The sequence below is a fragment of the Poromitra crassiceps genome (assembly GCF_964638095.1).
Source record: "Poromitra crassiceps genome assembly, chromosome: 4".
Lineage (NCBI taxonomy): Eukaryota > Metazoa > Chordata > Actinopteri > Beryciformes > Melamphaidae > Poromitra > Poromitra crassiceps.
This window is the reverse complement of record NC_139626.1, coordinates 24,359,409-24,377,631: the sequence shown is the minus strand read 5'-3', so window position 1 is coordinate 24,377,631 and position 18,223 is coordinate 24,359,409. Positions and strand designations below refer to the sequence as shown.

At 42.4% G+C, this 18,223-nt stretch overlaps 2 protein-coding genes across 2 annotated transcripts in view; both read right to left on the bottom strand.

Moving 5' to 3' along the window:
- LOC310775686 (uncharacterized protein) overlaps positions 1-18,223 on the bottom strand; it is a gene marked incomplete at its 3' end in the record, with an annotated part of 47,215 nt that overhangs the window by 14,661 nt on the left and 14,331 nt on the right. Inside the window, exons 9-24 of the mRNA XM_083635835.1 lie at positions 7,263-7,425; positions 6,822-7,090; positions 6,330-6,475; positions 5,913-6,241; positions 5,360-5,539; positions 4,919-5,187; positions 4,427-4,572; positions 4,010-4,338; positions 3,457-3,636; positions 3,016-3,284; positions 2,524-2,669; positions 2,132-2,435; positions 1,584-1,746; positions 1,142-1,410; positions 645-790; positions 228-556 (exon numbers count right to left, since the gene is read on the bottom strand). Coding sequence (XP_083491961.1) covers positions 228-556; positions 645-790; positions 1,142-1,410; positions 1,584-1,746; positions 2,132-2,435; positions 2,524-2,669; positions 3,016-3,284; positions 3,457-3,636; positions 4,010-4,338; positions 4,427-4,572; positions 4,919-5,187; positions 5,360-5,539; positions 5,913-6,241; positions 6,330-6,475; positions 6,822-7,090; positions 7,263-7,425 — 3,637 coding nt within the window. The remainder of the gene's footprint in view (positions 1-227; positions 557-644; positions 791-1,141; positions 1,411-1,583; positions 1,747-2,131; positions 2,436-2,523; positions 2,670-3,015; positions 3,285-3,456; positions 3,637-4,009; positions 4,339-4,426; positions 4,573-4,918; positions 5,188-5,359; positions 5,540-5,912; positions 6,242-6,329; positions 6,476-6,821; positions 7,091-7,262; positions 7,426-18,223) is intronic.
- vkorc1 (vitamin K epoxide reductase complex, subunit 1) lies at positions 15,793-17,655 on the bottom strand. Its single transcript, XM_083634834.1, has 3 exons — positions 17,376-17,655; positions 16,654-16,763; positions 15,793-16,363 (listed from the first exon to the last, which is right to left on the bottom strand). The coding sequence occupies exons 1-3, from the start codon at positions 17,558-17,560 to the stop codon at positions 16,152-16,154; spliced, it is 507 nt and encodes a 168-aa protein (XP_083490960.1). The 5' UTR covers positions 17,561-17,655; the 3' UTR covers positions 15,793-16,151.

Here is an 18,223-nt window from a genome sequence, read left to right as displayed (position 1 = left end):
CTGAATTGGTTGATGAACAGATTAAGTAGTAGATTAAGTAGATTAAGTGATTAAGTACTTGTTGCCAGTTTGACCGATCCATCTAGGTTGGAAAATAACAGAACACCACAAAATCTGAAAGCTGAAAACTATGAAGAGCTGTGATAGCTGGAGCACTCATGTTTTGACATATCTGTAGATGATTCATCAACTGTCTATGAAAGTGGAAAATTATATATATTTGAAACAGAATGGCTTCAGTAGGATACTTACAATCAGCACTTGAAAGAGTAGATGGTGGATCTGTGGTTGCAGTTGTAATGGCTGGTCCTCCAGTAACAGGACCTGGCAGACCAGGACAGGTGTAGCTGCTGTCAGCATCCAGCCCACTGGAGGTAAACTGGACAAAGCCTGGCTTGTCAGTGCTGATGTGGGAGGTGATCCAGGACTGGTAACGGGACACTCTGGAGTAGACTCCTGGCAGATTGGGCCGAGCGCAGCCAAAACCAAAACTAACAACTCCAGACTGGACCCAGACAGAGTCTTGCTGGCTCACCATGGGACCTCCTGAATCACCCTGAGGAGATGGAGAGGGTGCGTCTAAGAATTCCATCTTATCCTCATCACATTTGTCAACAGCTGACACATTCCATACAGCAGCCTACCTGACACGAGTCCTTGCCTCCTGCCAGAACACCAGCACAGATCATGTTGTCTGTGATTGTGCCGACTCCATTGAGACAGTTACACTGTCTGTTGCCCAGAACTGGCACCTCCACTTCTTGTAGAGTTTCAGGGAAGGGAAGTGCCACTGAAAACAACAAATACTGACAAATGAACAAGACTATTCAACTGAAGATGTCAAATGAAATGACCCAAAAGACTCAGAAATGAACAATCTATAAACTTAGTCATATCCTTAGCCTGCTAGCTGATGCATCATTACAAGCAATTGAAATCACAGATTAGGGTCACAGATGGAGAATGCATTTGTATGCTTGTTCTATGTGCTTTGTTCCAGTTCTTTAAGTTCTGAAGTAAATGTCTCTCTAATGACTTCCATTTGTGAAATATTTAATTAACAAAGTTCTACTGTATCAGTAGTAATCATGTTCAAAGCCATAGCTCAAAGAAAAGTGCCATGAATCACAATGTTCCTCACCTCCCTCCTGGATTCGGCCCCAGCCAGTGACCCAGCTATCAGTACCATTGTTGAACACACTGCCACTGGCTGCCAGACAGACCGGTCTGATGTAGTCTGTGAATTTGACTGGTGAGGTGAGTCTGAGCAGAGCAATGTCGTTGTCACTGGCGTCACTGTCATAGCTCGGATGCAAGATGATTTCAGCAACAGTTCTGGACACTTCATTTGGGTTTCTGCCTTGTAGGTTTTGACGACCGAGCGAAACCTGCCAGCCAGATGTACTTGAACTGCAGGAAAAATGAAAGTTTTTTTTTAGTTGATTTGCGATTTAAATGGAATTGTTTGGTTCAAATGTGTGTTTTGCCACTCCAAACTGAATAATTTAAGTGATGTGATTGGCATTAGTATAGACTGAGACACTGAAAAATAAATTATCTTTTCTCATATTATGGTTACCTACCTGAAGAAGCAATGAGCAGCAGACACCACCCACTCTCTGTTGATGAGGGAACCACCACAAACATGGCCGCCAAAGCTCTGCAGACTAACCTGCCAGGGCCAACTTCCAGCTGGAGCATCCTCACCTCCAACTATCCTGTTGTTGAGTGGAGTGGTGCCACACACTACAGACAACAGTGATCTTGTAAGTGTATATTAAATTCACAGTGCTGATTCCTACTCAATATTTACAGAAAGTACTGCAAAGAAATAGAGACTAAGGCAGCAATTATAAGACATATTTAGAGTCAACAAGTCATTAATCAATATTGTTCAAACACATCTGGCTGAAATTGGTTGATGACCCATTGTTAAAGTAGTTGCTGCCAGTTTGAGCGATCTAGGTTGGAAAATAACAGAACACCACAAAATCTGAAAGCTCAAAACTATGAAGAGTTGTGATAGCTAGAGCACCCATGTTTTGAAATATGTGTAGATGATTCATCAACTGTCTATGAAAGTGGAAAATTATATATCATTGAAACAGAATGGCTTCAGTAGAATACTTACATTCAGCACTTGAAAGTGTAGATGGTGGATCTGTGGTTGCAGTTGTAATGGGTGGTCCTGCAGTAACAGGACCTGGCAGACCAGCACAGGTGTAGCTGCTGTCAGCATCCAGCCCACTGGAGGTAAACTGGACAAAGCCTGGCTTGTCAGTGCTGATGTGGGAGTTGATCCAGGACTGGTAACGGGACACTCTGGAGTAGACTCCTGGCAGATTGGGCCGAGCGCAGCCAAAACCAAAACTAACAACTCCAGACTGGACCCAGACAGAGTCCTGCTGGCTCACCATGGGACCTCCTGAATCACCCTGAGGAGATGGAGAGGGTGCGTCTAAGAATTCCATCTTATCCTCATCACATTTGTCAACAGCTGACACATTCCATACAGCAGCCTACCTGACACGAGTCCTTGCCTCCTGCCAGAACACCAGCACAGATCATGTTGTCTGTGATTGTGCCGACTCCATTGAGACAGTTACACTGTCTGTTGCCCAGAACTGGCACCTCCACTTCTTGTAGAGTTTCAGGGAAGGGAAGTGCCACTGAAAACAACAAATACTGACAAATGAACAAGACTATTCAACTGAAGATGTCAAATGACCCAAAAGACTCAGAAATGAACAATCTATAAACTAAGTCGTATCCTTAGCCTGCTAGCTGATGCATCATTACAAGCAATTGAAATCACAGATTAGGGTCACAGATGAAGAATGCATTTGTATGCTTGTTCTATGTGCTTTGTTCCAGTTCTTTAAGTTCTGAAGTAAATATCTCTCTAATGACTTCCATTTGTGAAATATTCAAATAACAAAGTTCTACTGTATCAGTAGTAATCATGATCAAAGCCATAGCTCAAAGAAAAGTGCCATGAATCACAATGTTTCTCACCTCCCTCCTGGATTCGGCCCCAGCCAGTGACCCAGCTATCAGTACCATTGTTGAACACACTGCCACTGGCTGCCAGACAGACCGGTCTGATGTAGTCTGTGAATTTGACTGGTGAGGAGAGTCTGAGCAGAGCAATGTCGTTGTCACTGGCGTCACTGTCATAGCTCGGATGCAAGATGATTTCAGCAACAGTTCTGGACACTTCATTTGGGTTTCTGCCTTGTAGGTTCTGACGACCGAGCGAAACCTGCCAGCCAGACGTACTTGAACTGCAGGAAAAATGAACGTTTTTTTCGGTTGATTTGTGATTTAAATGGAACTGTTTGGTTCAAATGTGTGTTTTGCCACTCCAAACTGAATAATTTCAGTGACGTGATTAACATTAGTATAGACTGAGACACTGAAAAATGTATTATCTTTTCTTATATTATGGTTACCCACCTGAAGAAGCAGTGAGCAGCAGACACCACCCACTCTCTGTTGATGAGGGAACCACCACAAACATGGCCGCCAAAGCTCTGCAGACTAACCTGCCAGGGCCAACTTCCAGCTGGAGCATCCTCACCTCCAACTATCCTGTTGTTGAGTGGAGTGGTGCCACACACTACAGACAACAGTGATCTGGTAAGTGTATATGAAATTCACAGTGCTAATTTCCTACTCAATATTTACACAAAGTACTGCAAAGAAATAGAGACTAAGGCCACAATTTGAAGACATATTTAGAGTCAACAAGTCATTAATCAATATGGTTCAAACACATCTGGCTGAATTGGTTGATGAACAGATTAAGTAGTAGATTAAGTAGATTAAGTGATTAAGTACTTGTTGCCAGTTTGACCGATCCATCTAGGTTGGAAAATAACAGAACACCACAAAATCTGAAAGCTGAAAACTATGAAGAGTTGTGATAGCTGGAGCACCCATGTTTTGAAATATGTGTAGATGATTCATCAACTGTCTATGAAAGTGGAAAATGATATATCATTGAAACAGAATGGCTTCAGTAGGATACTTACATTCAGCACTTGAAAGAGTAGATGGTGGATCTGTGGTTGCAGTTGTAATGGCTGGTCCTGCAGTAACAGGACCTGGCAGACCAGGACAGGTGTAGCTGCTGTCAGCATCCAGCCCACTGGAGGTAAACTGGACAAAGCCTGGCTTGTCTGTGCTGATGTGGGAGTTGATCCAGGACTGGTAACGGGACACTCTGGAGTAGACTCCTGGCAGATTGGGCCGAGCGCAGCCAAAACCAAAACTAACAACTCCAGACTGGACCCAGACAGAGTCCTGCTGGCTCACCATGGGACCTCCTGAGTCACCCTGAGGAGATGGAGAGGGTGCGTCTAAGAATTCCATCTTATCCTCATCACATTTGTCAACAGCTGACACATTCCATACAGCAGCCTACCTGACACGAGTCCTTGCCTCCTGCCAGAACTCCAGCACAGATCATGTTGTCTGTGATTGTGCCGACTCCATTGAGACAGTTACACTGTCTGTTGCCCAGAACTGGCACCTCCACTTCTTGTAGAGTTTCAGGGAAGGGAAGTGCCACTGAAAACAACAAATACTGACAAATGAACAAGACTATTCAACTGAAGATGTCAAATGACCCAAAAGACTCAGAAATGAACAATCTATAAACTAAGTCGTATCCTTAGCCTGCTAGCTGATGCATCATTACAAGCAATTTAAATAGCAGATTAGGGTCACAGATGGAGAATGCATTTGTATGCTTGTTCTATGTGCTTTGTTCCAGTTCTTTAAGTTCTGAAGTAAATATCTCTCTAATGACTTCCATTTGTGAAATATTCAAATAACAAAGTTCTACTGTATCAGTAGTAATCATGATCGAAGCCATAGCTCAAAGAAAAGTGCCATGAATCACAATGTTTCTCACCTCCCTCCTGGATTCGGCCCCAGCCAGTGACCCAGCTATCAGTACCATTGTTGAACACACTGCCACTGGCTGCCAGACAGACCGGTCTGATGTAGTCTGTGAATTTGACGGGTGAGGAGAGTCTGAGCAGAGCAATGTCGTTGTCACTGGCGTCACTGTCATAGCTCGGATGCAAGATGATTTCAGCAACAGTTCTGGACACTTCATTTGGGTTTCTGCCTTGTAGGTTCTGACGACCGAGCGAAACCTGCCAGCCAGACGTACTTGAACTGCAGGGAACATGAACAATTTTTGTTGTTGATTTGTGATTTAAACTGAACTGTTTGGTTTAAATGTATGTTTTGCCACTCCAAACTGAATAATTTAAGTGACGTGATTAACATTAGTATCGACTGAGACACTGAAAAATAAGTTATCTTTTCTTATATTACGATTACCCACCTGAAGAAGCAGTGAGCAGCAGATAAAACCCACTCCTTGTTGATGAGGGAACCACCACAAACATGGCCGCCAAAGCTCTGCAGACTAACCTGCCAGGGCCAACTTCCAGCTGGAGCATCCTCACCTCCAACTATCCTGTTGTTGAGTGGAGTGGTGCCACACACTACAGACAACAGTGATCTGGTAAGTGTATATGAAATTCACAGTGCTAATTTCCTACTCAATATTTACACAAAGTACTGCAAAGAAATAGAGACTAAGGCCACAATTTGAAGACATATTTAGAGTCAACAAGTCATTAATCAATATGGTTCAAACACATCTGGCTGAATTGGTTGATGAACAGATTAAGTAGTAGATTAAGTAGATTAAGTGATTAAGTACTTGTTGCCAGTTTGACCGATCCATCTAGGTTGGAAAATAACAGAACACCACAAAATCTGAAAGCTGAAAACTATGAAGAGTTGTGATAGCTGGAGCACCCATGTTTTGAAATATGTGTAGATGATTCATCAACTGTCTATGAAAGTGGAAAATGATATATCATTGAAACAGAATGGCTTCAGTAGGATACTTACATTCAGCACTTGAAAGAGTAGATGGTGGATCTGTGGTTGCAGTTGTAATGGCTGGTCCTGCAGTAACAGGACCTGGCAGACCAGGACAGGTGTAGCTGCTGTCAGCATCCAGCCCACTGGAGGTAAACTGGACAAAGCCTGGCTTGTCAGTGCTGATGTGGGAGTTGATCCAGGACTGGTAACGGGACACTCTGGAGTAGACTCCTGGCAGATTGGGCCGAGCGCAGCCAAAACCAAAACTAACAACTCCAGACTGGACCCAGACAGAGTCCTGCTGGCTCACCATGGGACCTCCTGAGTCACCCTGAGGAGATGGAGAGGGTGCGTCTAAGAATTCCATCTTATCCTCATCACATTTGTCAACAGCTGACACATTCCATACAGCAGCCTACCTGACACGAGTCCTTGCCTCCTGCCAGAACTCCAGCACAGATCATGTTGTCTGTGATTGTGCCGACTCCATTGAGACAGTTACACTGTCTGTTGCCCAGAACTGGCACCTCCACTTCTTGTAGAGTTTCAGGGAAGGGAAGTGCCACTGAAAACAACAAATACTGACAAATGAACAAGACTATTCAACTGAAGATGTCAAATGACCCAAAAGACTCAGAAATGAACAATCTATAAACTAAGTCGTATCCTTAGCCTGCTAGCTGATGCATCATTACAAGCAATTTAAATAGCAGATTAGGGTCACAGATGGAGAATGCATTTGTATGCTTGTTCTATGTGCTTTGTTCCAGTTCTTTAAGTTCTGAAGTAAATATCTCTCTAATGACTTCCATTTGTGAAATATTCAAATAACAAAGTTCTACTGTATCAGTAGTAATCATGATCGAAGCCATAGCTCAAAGAAAAGTGCCATGAATCACAATGTTTCTCACCTCCCTCCTGGATTCGGCCCCAGCCAGTGACCCAGCTATCAGTACCATTGTTGAACACACTGCCACTGGCTGCCAGACAGACCGGTCTGATGTAGTCTGTGAATTTGACGGGTGAGGAGAGTCTGAGCAGAGCAATGTCGTTGTCACTGGCGTCACTGTCATAGCTCGGATGCAAGATGATTTCAGCAACAGTTCTGGACACTTCATTTGGGTTTCTGCCTTGTAGGTTCTGACGACCGAGCGAAACCTGCCAGCCAGACGTACTTGAACTGCAGGGAACATGAACAATTTTTGTTGTTGATTTGTGATTTAAACTGAACTGTTTGGTTTAAATGTATGTTTTGCCACTCCAAACTGAATAATTTAAGTGACGTGATTAACATTAGTATCGACTGAGACACTGAAAAATAAGTTATCTTTTCTTATATTACGATTACCCACCTGAAGAAGCAGTGAGCAGCAGATAAAACCCACTCCTTGTTGATGAGGGAACCACCACAAACATGGCCGCCAAAGCTCTGCAGACTAACCTGCCAGGGCCAACTTCCAGCTGGAGCATCCTCACCTCCAACTATCCTGTTGTTGAGTGGAGTGGTGCCACACACTGGAAAAGAGGTCAATAAAGCAAGACTGTGTTGATGCATACAATTAAATCATAAAATATGTCTTGCTTTGGTTGATTCTCACAGGGATGGCAGATAAAATGTTATGTACAGCTTTTGCAATAATGAAGAAAATAATTGCACTATACAGATTTACAGGGAAATGAATCATTTTGAACTTACCGTCAAGTTGAGAATGTGATTCTGCAAAGAAATAATATAAATTAGTCAGCCAGTCTGATTAGTGCAGGCTATTGCCATGTACTGTAAATATGCCCTGAATAATAAACTGATTATATTCCAAAAGCACCATAGTGTGTGCTATTCTTTGCTTGCTTTAGCTGTGTAAACATGGGACAAAACCTCCACATGCCGTCGTCATCTTGGAATTCTTATTTTCTTTAATTCATAAAATGTATATATCCAGTGAAACTTCTCAAAGATTTTAGGAGTGAAGATATTTTCAAGTTCATAACATATTGCAAGTATCCCCAATCAATAGGGGTCAGAGGTCAGTTACTGGATGCTACTGCTGTACATGTGAGAGGATCGTTGATAATTAGGGTTGATCAAAAAAAGCTTCACACAATTTCACAAAATCAATTAGCACTATTATTGTGCATATCTTAACCAACAGCTTTGCATCCTTTTGGATCAAATACAAAAACAACAACAAATAAAAACACTACAGCTGTTAAAATAATTCAATTTTTTGTCACCAGGTGTGTTTATTATCTTACAAAACCCCTAAATCATGCCTATAAATAAACTATAGATTTCTAATGTGAAATCAAATGTGCTCTTTTTAACAACCCAAACTGTATCACTATCATTTGATTTGATTAATATCAAACAATTGTATATAATCATTTAACATCCAGCTGTACCCAAGCAGAAACACAGCATTTGACTTGATTAGCAGTAACAGTCATAAAAGCCTCAAAAGTAAACACACCAATAGTAATTTAGATAAATCTAGTGTTTTTGTCTAAAAAATAATCAACTAATTTGCCGGCGTCTCTAAAGTTGTAGCGGTGTGTCCACTCTGCCGATGGTGAGTGGTGACTTACCTCCAACTAAAAGGCTCACCAGAGCCGATACACAGACCCACTTCGATAAAGCCATTGTGTGACTGCAGAGCGATTGTTTGTCACCTTTTAAATAGGTTCAACCTGTCACCTGCCAAGGCTTGTGCCCCTCCCATGAGACCATCCCCCATAACAACCAAAAAGGTTCAACAATTTCCTGGTCCCTGTGTATTGATCATTATATTCTTGGGAAACAGGAAGAGAGTTGGCATTCCAGTGAAATGTTCCTATATTCAGCTTAGAAACCACAGTCCTTTAATAATGATAAGAGTGTGTGATGACCCCAGTGACCCGCACAAACATGTGTGTGGATTAAAACAAAGTATGTGAGTAATATCCGCTTGATAATGAATGGTATTTGCATCAATAAATGTCTCAAATCGAATGACAGTGTTACGTCTTTGACGCAGTCTAAACAGGACCCAGACAATAGAGCTGCAACATAAATATTGAGAAAGGGCTTTACGTCAACCAGATCTCCATCAAAGGTGTGGGCCAGCCAGTCACGCATAAGACTTCTGCAAACCAAATGTGAGAAAGGGCAAATACCTGACATGTCACATGGTTGAGAAATCGTCAAAAGAGGAAAATTTATACAAGACGTGCCAGAGGACAAAAGCATCTCTTGTCATTCTTTGTTGAACAATTATGTTTTCAGCACTCAGCTTGCTCCACGTGGACAAATGGCTATTTTTAGGAGACTAAACAGTGACAGTGCCAGTGACATAACCACGGAGACTAAATAGTCCCTTGTTATGTCACTGGCATCTTCCTTCTTAGGTGTTTTTTTGCCCTGAGACAGAGGATGTGATGTTCAGGCTACTCATGGCTCTTAGATAGTTGCTATATCACTGTTTCAAAAATATATACATCCATATTTGTCATAATCTAAAATAGAAGATATGGGGGTGTCTGGTTAGTGTAGAGCTAAAAGCACTCGCATACCACCACGAGACCTGGGTTCGGTAGCGGTACTTCCGGCTTTGTCAGACGTTCCTACAGACACAATTGGCCATGTCTGCGGGTGGGGTATGAGTCCTGGTCGCTGCACTAGCACCTCCTCTGGTCAGTCCTCCCTGTTCCGGGAGGAAGGGAACTGGGGGGATTAGCGTGATCCTCCCACGTGCTATATCCTGCCGGTGAAACCTTCGCTATCACAAGAATCAGCTGGCGACTGCACATGTATCGGAGGAAGCTAGTGCTAACAACTCTCCCCAGATAGGCAGAGGGGGTTCTGTAGGGGATTGTAGGTTTTTGGGGTGTCAGCCCGCTGGACAAAGGATGGTTAGTTATAAGTTAAGTTAGTTAAGTTAAGTTGAGCTTTTAGTTAACCTCAGGGGGACACGGTGGCGCAGTGGTAGCATTCTTGCCTCACACTCTCGCCTCACAGCAGGAAGGTCTCCCCATGCCTTCGGTGCCTGGTTCCCAGGTGGGCTATCTCGTGAAAAGGGCCTTTCTGTGTGGAGTTTGCATGTTCTCCCCGTGCTCCCCTGGGGTTTCCTCCATATATAACCCGCCACTAAAAAACATGCAGAAGATGGTCGTCTGACCAGCGGCGGTTGGAAGAAGTTGGTCCTCATGCAGCTGCCCACCCCTGGCCTGACCATGGAGGAGGACGAGCCAGGACAGGTTAAACACGGAGGACAAATTTCACGATGCCTCCAACTGCATTGCATATGTGTACGGGCTACCGTACATGTATGTGCATGCGTGGTGTGACGAAATAAAGACTGTGTTTGTCCGTCCGGTTTAATAAAGTACATAAGTGCCTGGGCGGCAAGCAGGCAACGATATTTGACAATTCAGCTTGAGCTGAGTCAAAGTTACTTTTCATTGTAAATTATAAAATGGTCGGTACTCGGCACCCTATCGCGGGTCGCATCTGGCCCCCAGGCCGCAAGTTGAGTATCACTGACATAGCGTTTCACAATTTTATGATGGTTTATGCACTTGTTATTGTACGATTTATAATCGCGGAGATCCTCGACTGTAGCGGGCTCAGTTTTGAAGCTAGAGTAAAGCTACTGGTATCATGAAACTAGAAGACCTAAGGCATCTATTGGTATATTTTGGCCAGGGAAGAACTGGCATAGCCATTTTCAAAGGGGTCCCTTGACCTCTCACCTCAAAATATCTGAATGAGAATGGGTTCTATGGGCAACCTGCAGAACATGGTTCTTCTCTGTTAAGGTCTCATTATGCTTTCCGCATCAGCGAGGAACGCGAGTGTCCGCGCGGAAAAGTGACGTCAAATCAGCAGACACGCCCCTCCGCAAGGCTCCGTGCGGACGGTTTTCGAGCGGCCGTGCGCACGCCGAAATTTGTAACTACGCGGACGCGGACGGGCGGACAAAGTGGAGTTTTCAAGACTCGCGCTCAATTCCGCCTGCAGAAACCCACACAGAGTATACAAGCTGCACACGTTTCCTCGTCGGATTCCGTGTCTCTCATTTCCGTGCGGCCGGCCAAAGCGTCAAGCATAATCCAGGCTTTAGAGGCGATGATTATGATGATAATGATTATGATTGATCTTGATAATAAAATATTTATAGGGATATGATTTGATTTCAGTCGTTCTAGTCTCATCTACTGCATCTAGTCTCGTGGGCGACTGAAGTTTGTAGTACACCAATAGTTTAGGCTACCCACCTTTAATAGACATGCTTTTTTTTCCTGAACCCCCCCCCCCCCCCCATTTTCTCCCCAATTGTACTTGGCCAATTTCCCCCTGCTGCCCCAGTCGCTGCTCTACCCTCTGCTGACCTGGGGAGAGCCGTAGACTAGCACCATGCTTCCTCCGACACATGCGCACTTACCAGCCGGCAGGACGTAGCACATGGGAGGATCACGCTATTCCCACCAGTTCCCTTCCGCCCCGACCAGGTGCTCCGCCCGACCAGAGGAGGTGCTAATGCAGTGACCAGGACACATACCCCCAATCCGGTTTCCCTCCTGCAGACACAGCCAATTGTGCCTGTATGGACGCCCGACCGAGCTCGAGCCCTTGTGTTGGTAGCGCTACACTACCTTTAACAGACATGCTTAAACATTCCCAGAAACACTTGGAATGTAAGGGACAAGCTTTTAGCTTTATTGCTTTTTTATCCTTTTGATAGTGGTGGGCTTATTATGTATGATATGTATATACTGTATGTGTTCATTGTCAAAAAAGTCTTCAATCAATCAATCAATCAATCAATCAATCAATCAATCAATCAATCACTTCCATCACTGATAAGCATGTGTTTTTCTTTTTCCTTTGTAAAGCACAACAAACGGAAGGAATTCACCCAAAGTGATGAGCGGGCCTTGATGACAGCTCATGATGCAGGTTGAGGACAAAAAACGTGATGGCCCTAACCTTTCCATCTCATCCATCATGTCCTATGTATTGTTAGAAGGCAAATATGCATTGATGACAGTGAAGAGAAAGAAGACGCAGTTGCACAACATCTCAGCGTAAACGTAACATGCTGTTCACTTATTCATGATTTCTCCGTTTCTCAAGTTCACCCTATAGGCGCAGTATCATGCCACATTTCTATCTTTTCATTTTGAAATGTTAAAACGGCTTAAAATACGTGCAATTTCAAATATTTTGAAGCAAATGTTATTTTGATAGCATTTATTTAATGACTAGCCTACAACTAGGCTACTACTACTCTACTACTACTACTACTACTACTACTACTACTAGGCCTACCTATTAATACTAAGTAAAAGAATAACAAGAAGAAAATGGCTTTATAGGAACTATCTATGCACACATTCTGTTTTTGGTTTTATTGAGAAGTAAATAGGAATTCACAGATTCGAAGGTTGACTAATAGCCTATTTACCAAAATATCTTATTAGCCTACATATTATTAATAAATAATGAGGACTTGTAGCACTTTATTACAAATTATCTCCTTTCACATTTCAGTGTTACTCAGCATACAGCTGGTTGGACTTTGTAGAAAAAAATATTTTAAGAACAACCTCAGTTTTCTCAGCCAGCCATTTGAATAAAGCTGTCGTGCTTCCTACTGACATCTGCATGGATGAACAGATGTGAAAAGGGTCAACTATTAAGTCATAGTTTTGTGAATAGCATGAAACTGAAAATGTGTTGTTGCTGTGATGAAAATGACATTTTAAATTAATTTGTATACTTACAATCTCATTAACTTCTATTCTTATATTTTCCTGTCAACCATTTTATGTGAAGCACTTTGAATTGCCTCTGTGTATGAAATGTGCTATACAAATAAACTTGACTTGACTTGACTTAACTAGCAATAGTCGAACCACGATTCCATCTCATTATTGTATTAATCCAAAATAGCTGCTTGTATATTTGATCATTGACTTCACTGCTCTGATACAGTATCATTGATTATATTGGACTGAGCTGATAAAAATCTGCACTACAAATACGATCTGACTCAAATACTTGAGTTGATGTGAATTACAAGAGTGACGGAGGGGAGAATGAATAACAAATACATTTTTATTCATGTTATTAATTTAGCTTTTCTATATTCTGAAATAAGGTGGATAGCAACTCCCCTGAACTTTTACCAATCAAAACTATTAAGGTTGACACTGACAGTAAAACAAAAAACAAAAAAAGCAACAACAACAAAACAGACACATTGTAGAACTGCTCCTCTTTGCAGCATTGCAGCTTTCATGTTCAGTTTCACACCAGATCAGCTGTCCAAGGCAGTGGAACAGCATGCTGATATCAAAGGTCTCCTACCCCCCCCCCCCCCCCCCCCCCCCCCCCCCCCCTCCCCACCAACACCACAACGTTTCCTTTTCTGGGTTACGGTATTCATCCATTGCCTCTAGTTATGTTCAGTAAATTAAAGAAAAAGTCACAGTCTTCTCACGATGCTGATTTACCAGTAACCATGAAATGGCATCAGAAAGGCTACATAACAACATATAAGCACACACACACGCGCACACACACACAAAAGAGGGCCCCTTTGATCCCCCCCCCCTCACCAACATTTTGCCTATAACTTATGTTATTTAGCCAGCTTCCTGACAAGGTAGCGTGCCAGTCGGTGCCTTAGGTCCTATACTGTAGTTTCATTTGATGCCAGAAACCTCAATCTGGCTTTAGAACTGAGCCCGCTACAGCCTCTGAAAGTACATTTTCAAAATTGGGATATTTCCTGAATACTGTATCACAATATTTCCGGAAATCGGCCCAAGCCTACTTCTCTGGGTTAATGTGTAACCTTATGTAAAAACTGTCTGTTAAAAAGAAAAAAATGCAATGCTCTGGCGGACCACCAGGCTTAAAACTCTTTATATACGGTAGCCTAAGTATTTTCTGAAACGTTAATGGAGAGTAATGAAGGGGAAATTCACTTCCTGGAGTCGTTCAAAAAAGTGGGGACTCTATAGGCTACTGAACTTATTCTATCTTGTGGAAACCTAGATTAAAGAAAACTGTGTGTGTGTGTGTGTGTGTGTGTGTGTGTGTGTGTGTGTGTGTGTGAGAGAGAGAGAAATGTGTGTGCGTGTGTGTGTGTGTGTGTGTGTGTGTGTGTGTGTGTGTGTGTGTGTGTGTGTGTGTGCGTGCGTGCGTGTGCGCGCGTGTGCATGCATGTGTGTGACAGAGAGAGAGAGCGCAAAAAAGTATGTGACACAGAGGGTGAGAAAAGGGAAGAGGAAGAGGGTGGCCAACTGCTATGAGAAAAACAAAAGCTGCAAACAACTTTTCTTTCAAGGCCGTGCGTCACCTAAGGTGTCTTGTTTTTGTGTGAAAGACCACCACTTTTTCAAAAGGCAGACTTCTGCTGCACAGCAGAGGTGTGAGTTTCATGTCACACCTGTGCACACGTTTTAAATGTGTGCACATTATTAAGGACCTTAATGGAAACATGCTACCAGCTTTTTTGCGTAATCCTTTTGTTAATGGTGGGCTGATGTGTATATGATGTTGGTATTGTATATATGTTCATTCTCAATAAAATGTTCATTCATTCATTCATTCATTCATTCATTCAAGTGTGGTTAATGTATCTCCTCTCACTGGTGAAGTTAGACCATGTTGACTCACTCATTAGAGGTGACAACTCAAACGGCCACCTTGATTTGTTGAGGACCGTTCAAATGTTTTTTCATCAGATCCCTTATGTCCCCACCACTTTCTAACACAGCACTTGCTTGTATGCAAAGACATTTGTTTATTGGAAGTATTAGCAAATAACTTATTTATTTCATTTCATGTCAGTATTTTGAGATTCGGACTGGACCACACCAGCACTTTTATGAAATATAAGAGCTATGCCTACTTGCAAAATGCACCCGTTTGTGTCTGGGTCAGGCAGTGATGTTTCCCCGTTAATGTTTTTCCTGTAGCCAACCAAGCCCAAGAAATTCGCTTGAGCCAGAGAAATTCTGCAGCGAACTGCCAAGGAAATCGGAGGGAAGATTGGAACTCCAACCCCATAATGCAGGTGATAAGGCATGGTGTCCCCAGAAGTCATCTGCCTAGAAGTCTGCTCCAAGCACCTCGGTCCCCTCTGCCTGTCACAGTACCTGGATCTTCAGCTTCACCCAAGTTCAATAGAGCAGGGCCTTCTTTTGGCCAGGGCCATGGAAGAGATTTTGTGAAGAAGAGCCCCATGATTGCACCCGGCACTTCTCAAACCTTTCCAGCAAAGTTGCCACCCGGGACTTTTCAAATTCTTCTGTAAAAATGGTCCCCTGTCCCTATCGCATCATAACCACTGATGATGTCATGTCATGCCTCACAATCATCAAGTGACGTCATACCACCCACTGATGATGTGGATGACATGGCATCATGAGTTGACATATTTGGTATGCAGTCTCCACCCTAGAAATCGCAAATAAAATAATAAATAAATTATGATTAAGAAATGGCCTAGGACAACATGGTGAAATGATTTAAACGTATAGCCTACAAAATGTCAACATAAAGCATCAAATTTAGAAAATATTTGAATAGAGTAAAAGCAGAAGAATCAAAATGCCAATAAGGAAGTTGTCAATAATTATATGCTTGAGTCAGAGATTTTGTCTATTCTTTTGACTGCAACATACAATTTGTGTGAACTTTGATGTAACCGTTAATTACTCAATTCTGTGAATACACACTGCCACCTAATGCAGTTTCAGAGGTTTTGCCTCCATCTAGTGGCGAGACAGAGAAACTGCAGGCCAGGATTTGCTTTACCTGGAGTCAAGAACTGTATCCCATGTTTGTGTTTTTGTGAACAAATATTTTTATTTTAGAAATTGTACAACATTTAAAAATAAAATACACCTGTGGAAATAAAATTACAGAAACCTTAAGAACTCTATCCATGTTTGTGATTTATATTGACTTCTCAAACATGCCTCCTTCACATCGGACAAGAGGAGGCAGTATTGATTGTACTGTACAATGAAATTCGCTAATTTATCTACTAGAAATCACTTTGCATCTTGCATTCCCTTTTCGCACAAAACAGAGTAATGCCCTTTAAGGTAAAGGGTAGCCAGTTTTGCTTCTCTGAAAAGTCTTGATAGGTGGAAACAACATTGAAATATTCTGGGCATTTGCTTTTCTCATCCAGTCGCATCAGAGCAGCAAACAGAAGAATGTTGAAATTCACCACAAGGCACATTTTCTATCCAGACTTTTCCTTTACTCTGTCAAGCGCTCTTCTTCGTTTCTGATTGGTGAAGAGCAACGCAAAGTTGACAATGTATGTTGACACGCAGACCATGCAGAAATCCCCCAGAACAAAGGCGAGGATAAAGGCTAGATAGAGGGAGCCGGCAACTGACACCCAGGAGGAGAAGACCAGAAAGAACGCTGCTCTCTTGCAAACCGACAGTCCTGCGAGGAGAGACACACATGCGAGTTCAAATTGTCAATACAAAATCCTACATGTGCAAAATATGACTGGGATTAGAAAAAAGAACAGCAGAAATGTTGATATTTGTGTAGTTATGCTGTCTAAATAAACTTATATTTCTCACTTCAGATTTGATGTACTTTTTTAAATCAATTTGTAAAAGTTTTAACTTGGCTGGAATGCAGGTCTGTGGTTCACCAGATCGATGTTGGATTGAACATTGTACTACACTGTTAGCACTGTAATTTGCAGAAGAGAATGACAGACTAACCCAGGCCCAGCTGCAGAGTGTAAAATAAGATGCCCAGGACACTGTTGGGCTGGTTCAGAGCGCTATCTTGGGCCACAAAGAAGTGGACCAAACCAAAACCACGTCCCCATCTGCCAGGAAGGAAAGGAAAAACAGTTTTTAAGAGATTTTGAAAAATATATAGGCCTAGTAGGATATATTATTTATATATAGGCCTATTATATAATATATATATATATATATATATATATATACATACATACAATACAACATGACAATACATTGTCAACTGATATATATATATATATATATATATATATATATATATATATATATATATCAGTAGCCTATGCCAACTGTCTATGACTATGACTGTCTAGGACTATGTGTAACATAGGCTACATTTGGCCATTTAGATTTTTTTCTATTGTGTACTGTGGGAAAACGAAAAACTTTTTATTGTCTACTTTCGAACGCTGAACTTCTACTTGTGACTGACAGCCTTAATGAAAAATTGCATTGATGTGTAGCCGATGTCTAGTCCTTCCAGAGGATTGTTAACACGTGGCAATAAAGGGGGCGGAACTGCAAATGCAATGCTGATTTCTCAAGCAAACTGTTGTCTCAATACAGTCAGGCAGTCAAAGTTAACGGGCTATTAATTTGACAGTAAGCACGTGATGGTGTGTAGCCTATAGCGCAGACAGAAGCTGATAATAAGTGAAACAGATACACGCTCCTACCTGGAGGTGAAAACCTTGGAGCAGCTCACAGACTCGCCCAGGTCGCACATCGCCCTGTACTCTGGGTCGCTCTCTCGGGAAAGCTCGACATGAAGCGCATACACAGACAGAATCAAACCAAAAACGCACAGAAATATGCGCACTTTTCTCTCCCACGTCGGCATTTCATTACCAGCCGCTGCCATGTTATGTTCCGACGTTCCAACACACAGAGAAACGCAAGTAAAATAGCCTAGCTCCTTTCTGCTTGTTTCTCTTCTCACATCAAGGTATGGGGGCTTCCTGCTGCAACACAGCTTTCCCTAAATTGTGTCAGACGTGTTAAAAACAGATTCTGTCTTTTGATTGGTCGAAGGCATTTTTTTAACATTGCGTGTGATTGGCCGGTCGAGAGCTTATGTTTGCCCAGAGGTGGGTTCTTATGTGGCTGTGGACTTCAGTCTGTCTCTGTCTGGCTTTTTAGGGAAAATGCAACAACAGCCCTCATTGTTCATGCCATGCTACTTCAGCTTTCTCACATTCCCTTGTGCGACCGACGACACCCACATGTAAATGTTCCCAGGTGCTGGCCAACAAGCACTGCTCGCTCTGTTTGTTTCTGCAGGCTCAGGCTGCAGTGCTGCACTGTTGTATATTAAAACAAATGCTATAAATCTGCAATGTGAGCAGAAAAATGCATGTGTGTGCATCTTAACATATCTTCCTGATAGGCTAATGATGAGCCTCAGACCTATAAATCTGTCAACAAAGATGAGGCTGTGTAGGCTTTCTTTCTTTCTTTCTTTCTTTCTTTCTTTCTTTCTTTCTTTCTTTCTTTCTTTCACTAATTGTTATTACATGCAACATTA

Coding starts and splice junctions, on each gene's coding strand:
- vkorc1 (XM_083634834.1), bottom strand. CDS start 17,560: ATGGCAGCGGCTGGTAATGAAATGCCGACGTGGGAGAGAAAAGTGCGC. Junction 16,764..17,375: donor TCCAAGGTTTTCACCTCCAG/GTAGGAGCGTGT, acceptor CCTTCCTGGCAG/ATGGGGACGTGGTTTTGGTT. Junction 16,364..16,653: donor CACTCTGCAGCTGGGCCTGG/GTTAGTCTGTCA, acceptor CTCTCCTCGCAG/GACTGTCGGTTTGCAAGAGA.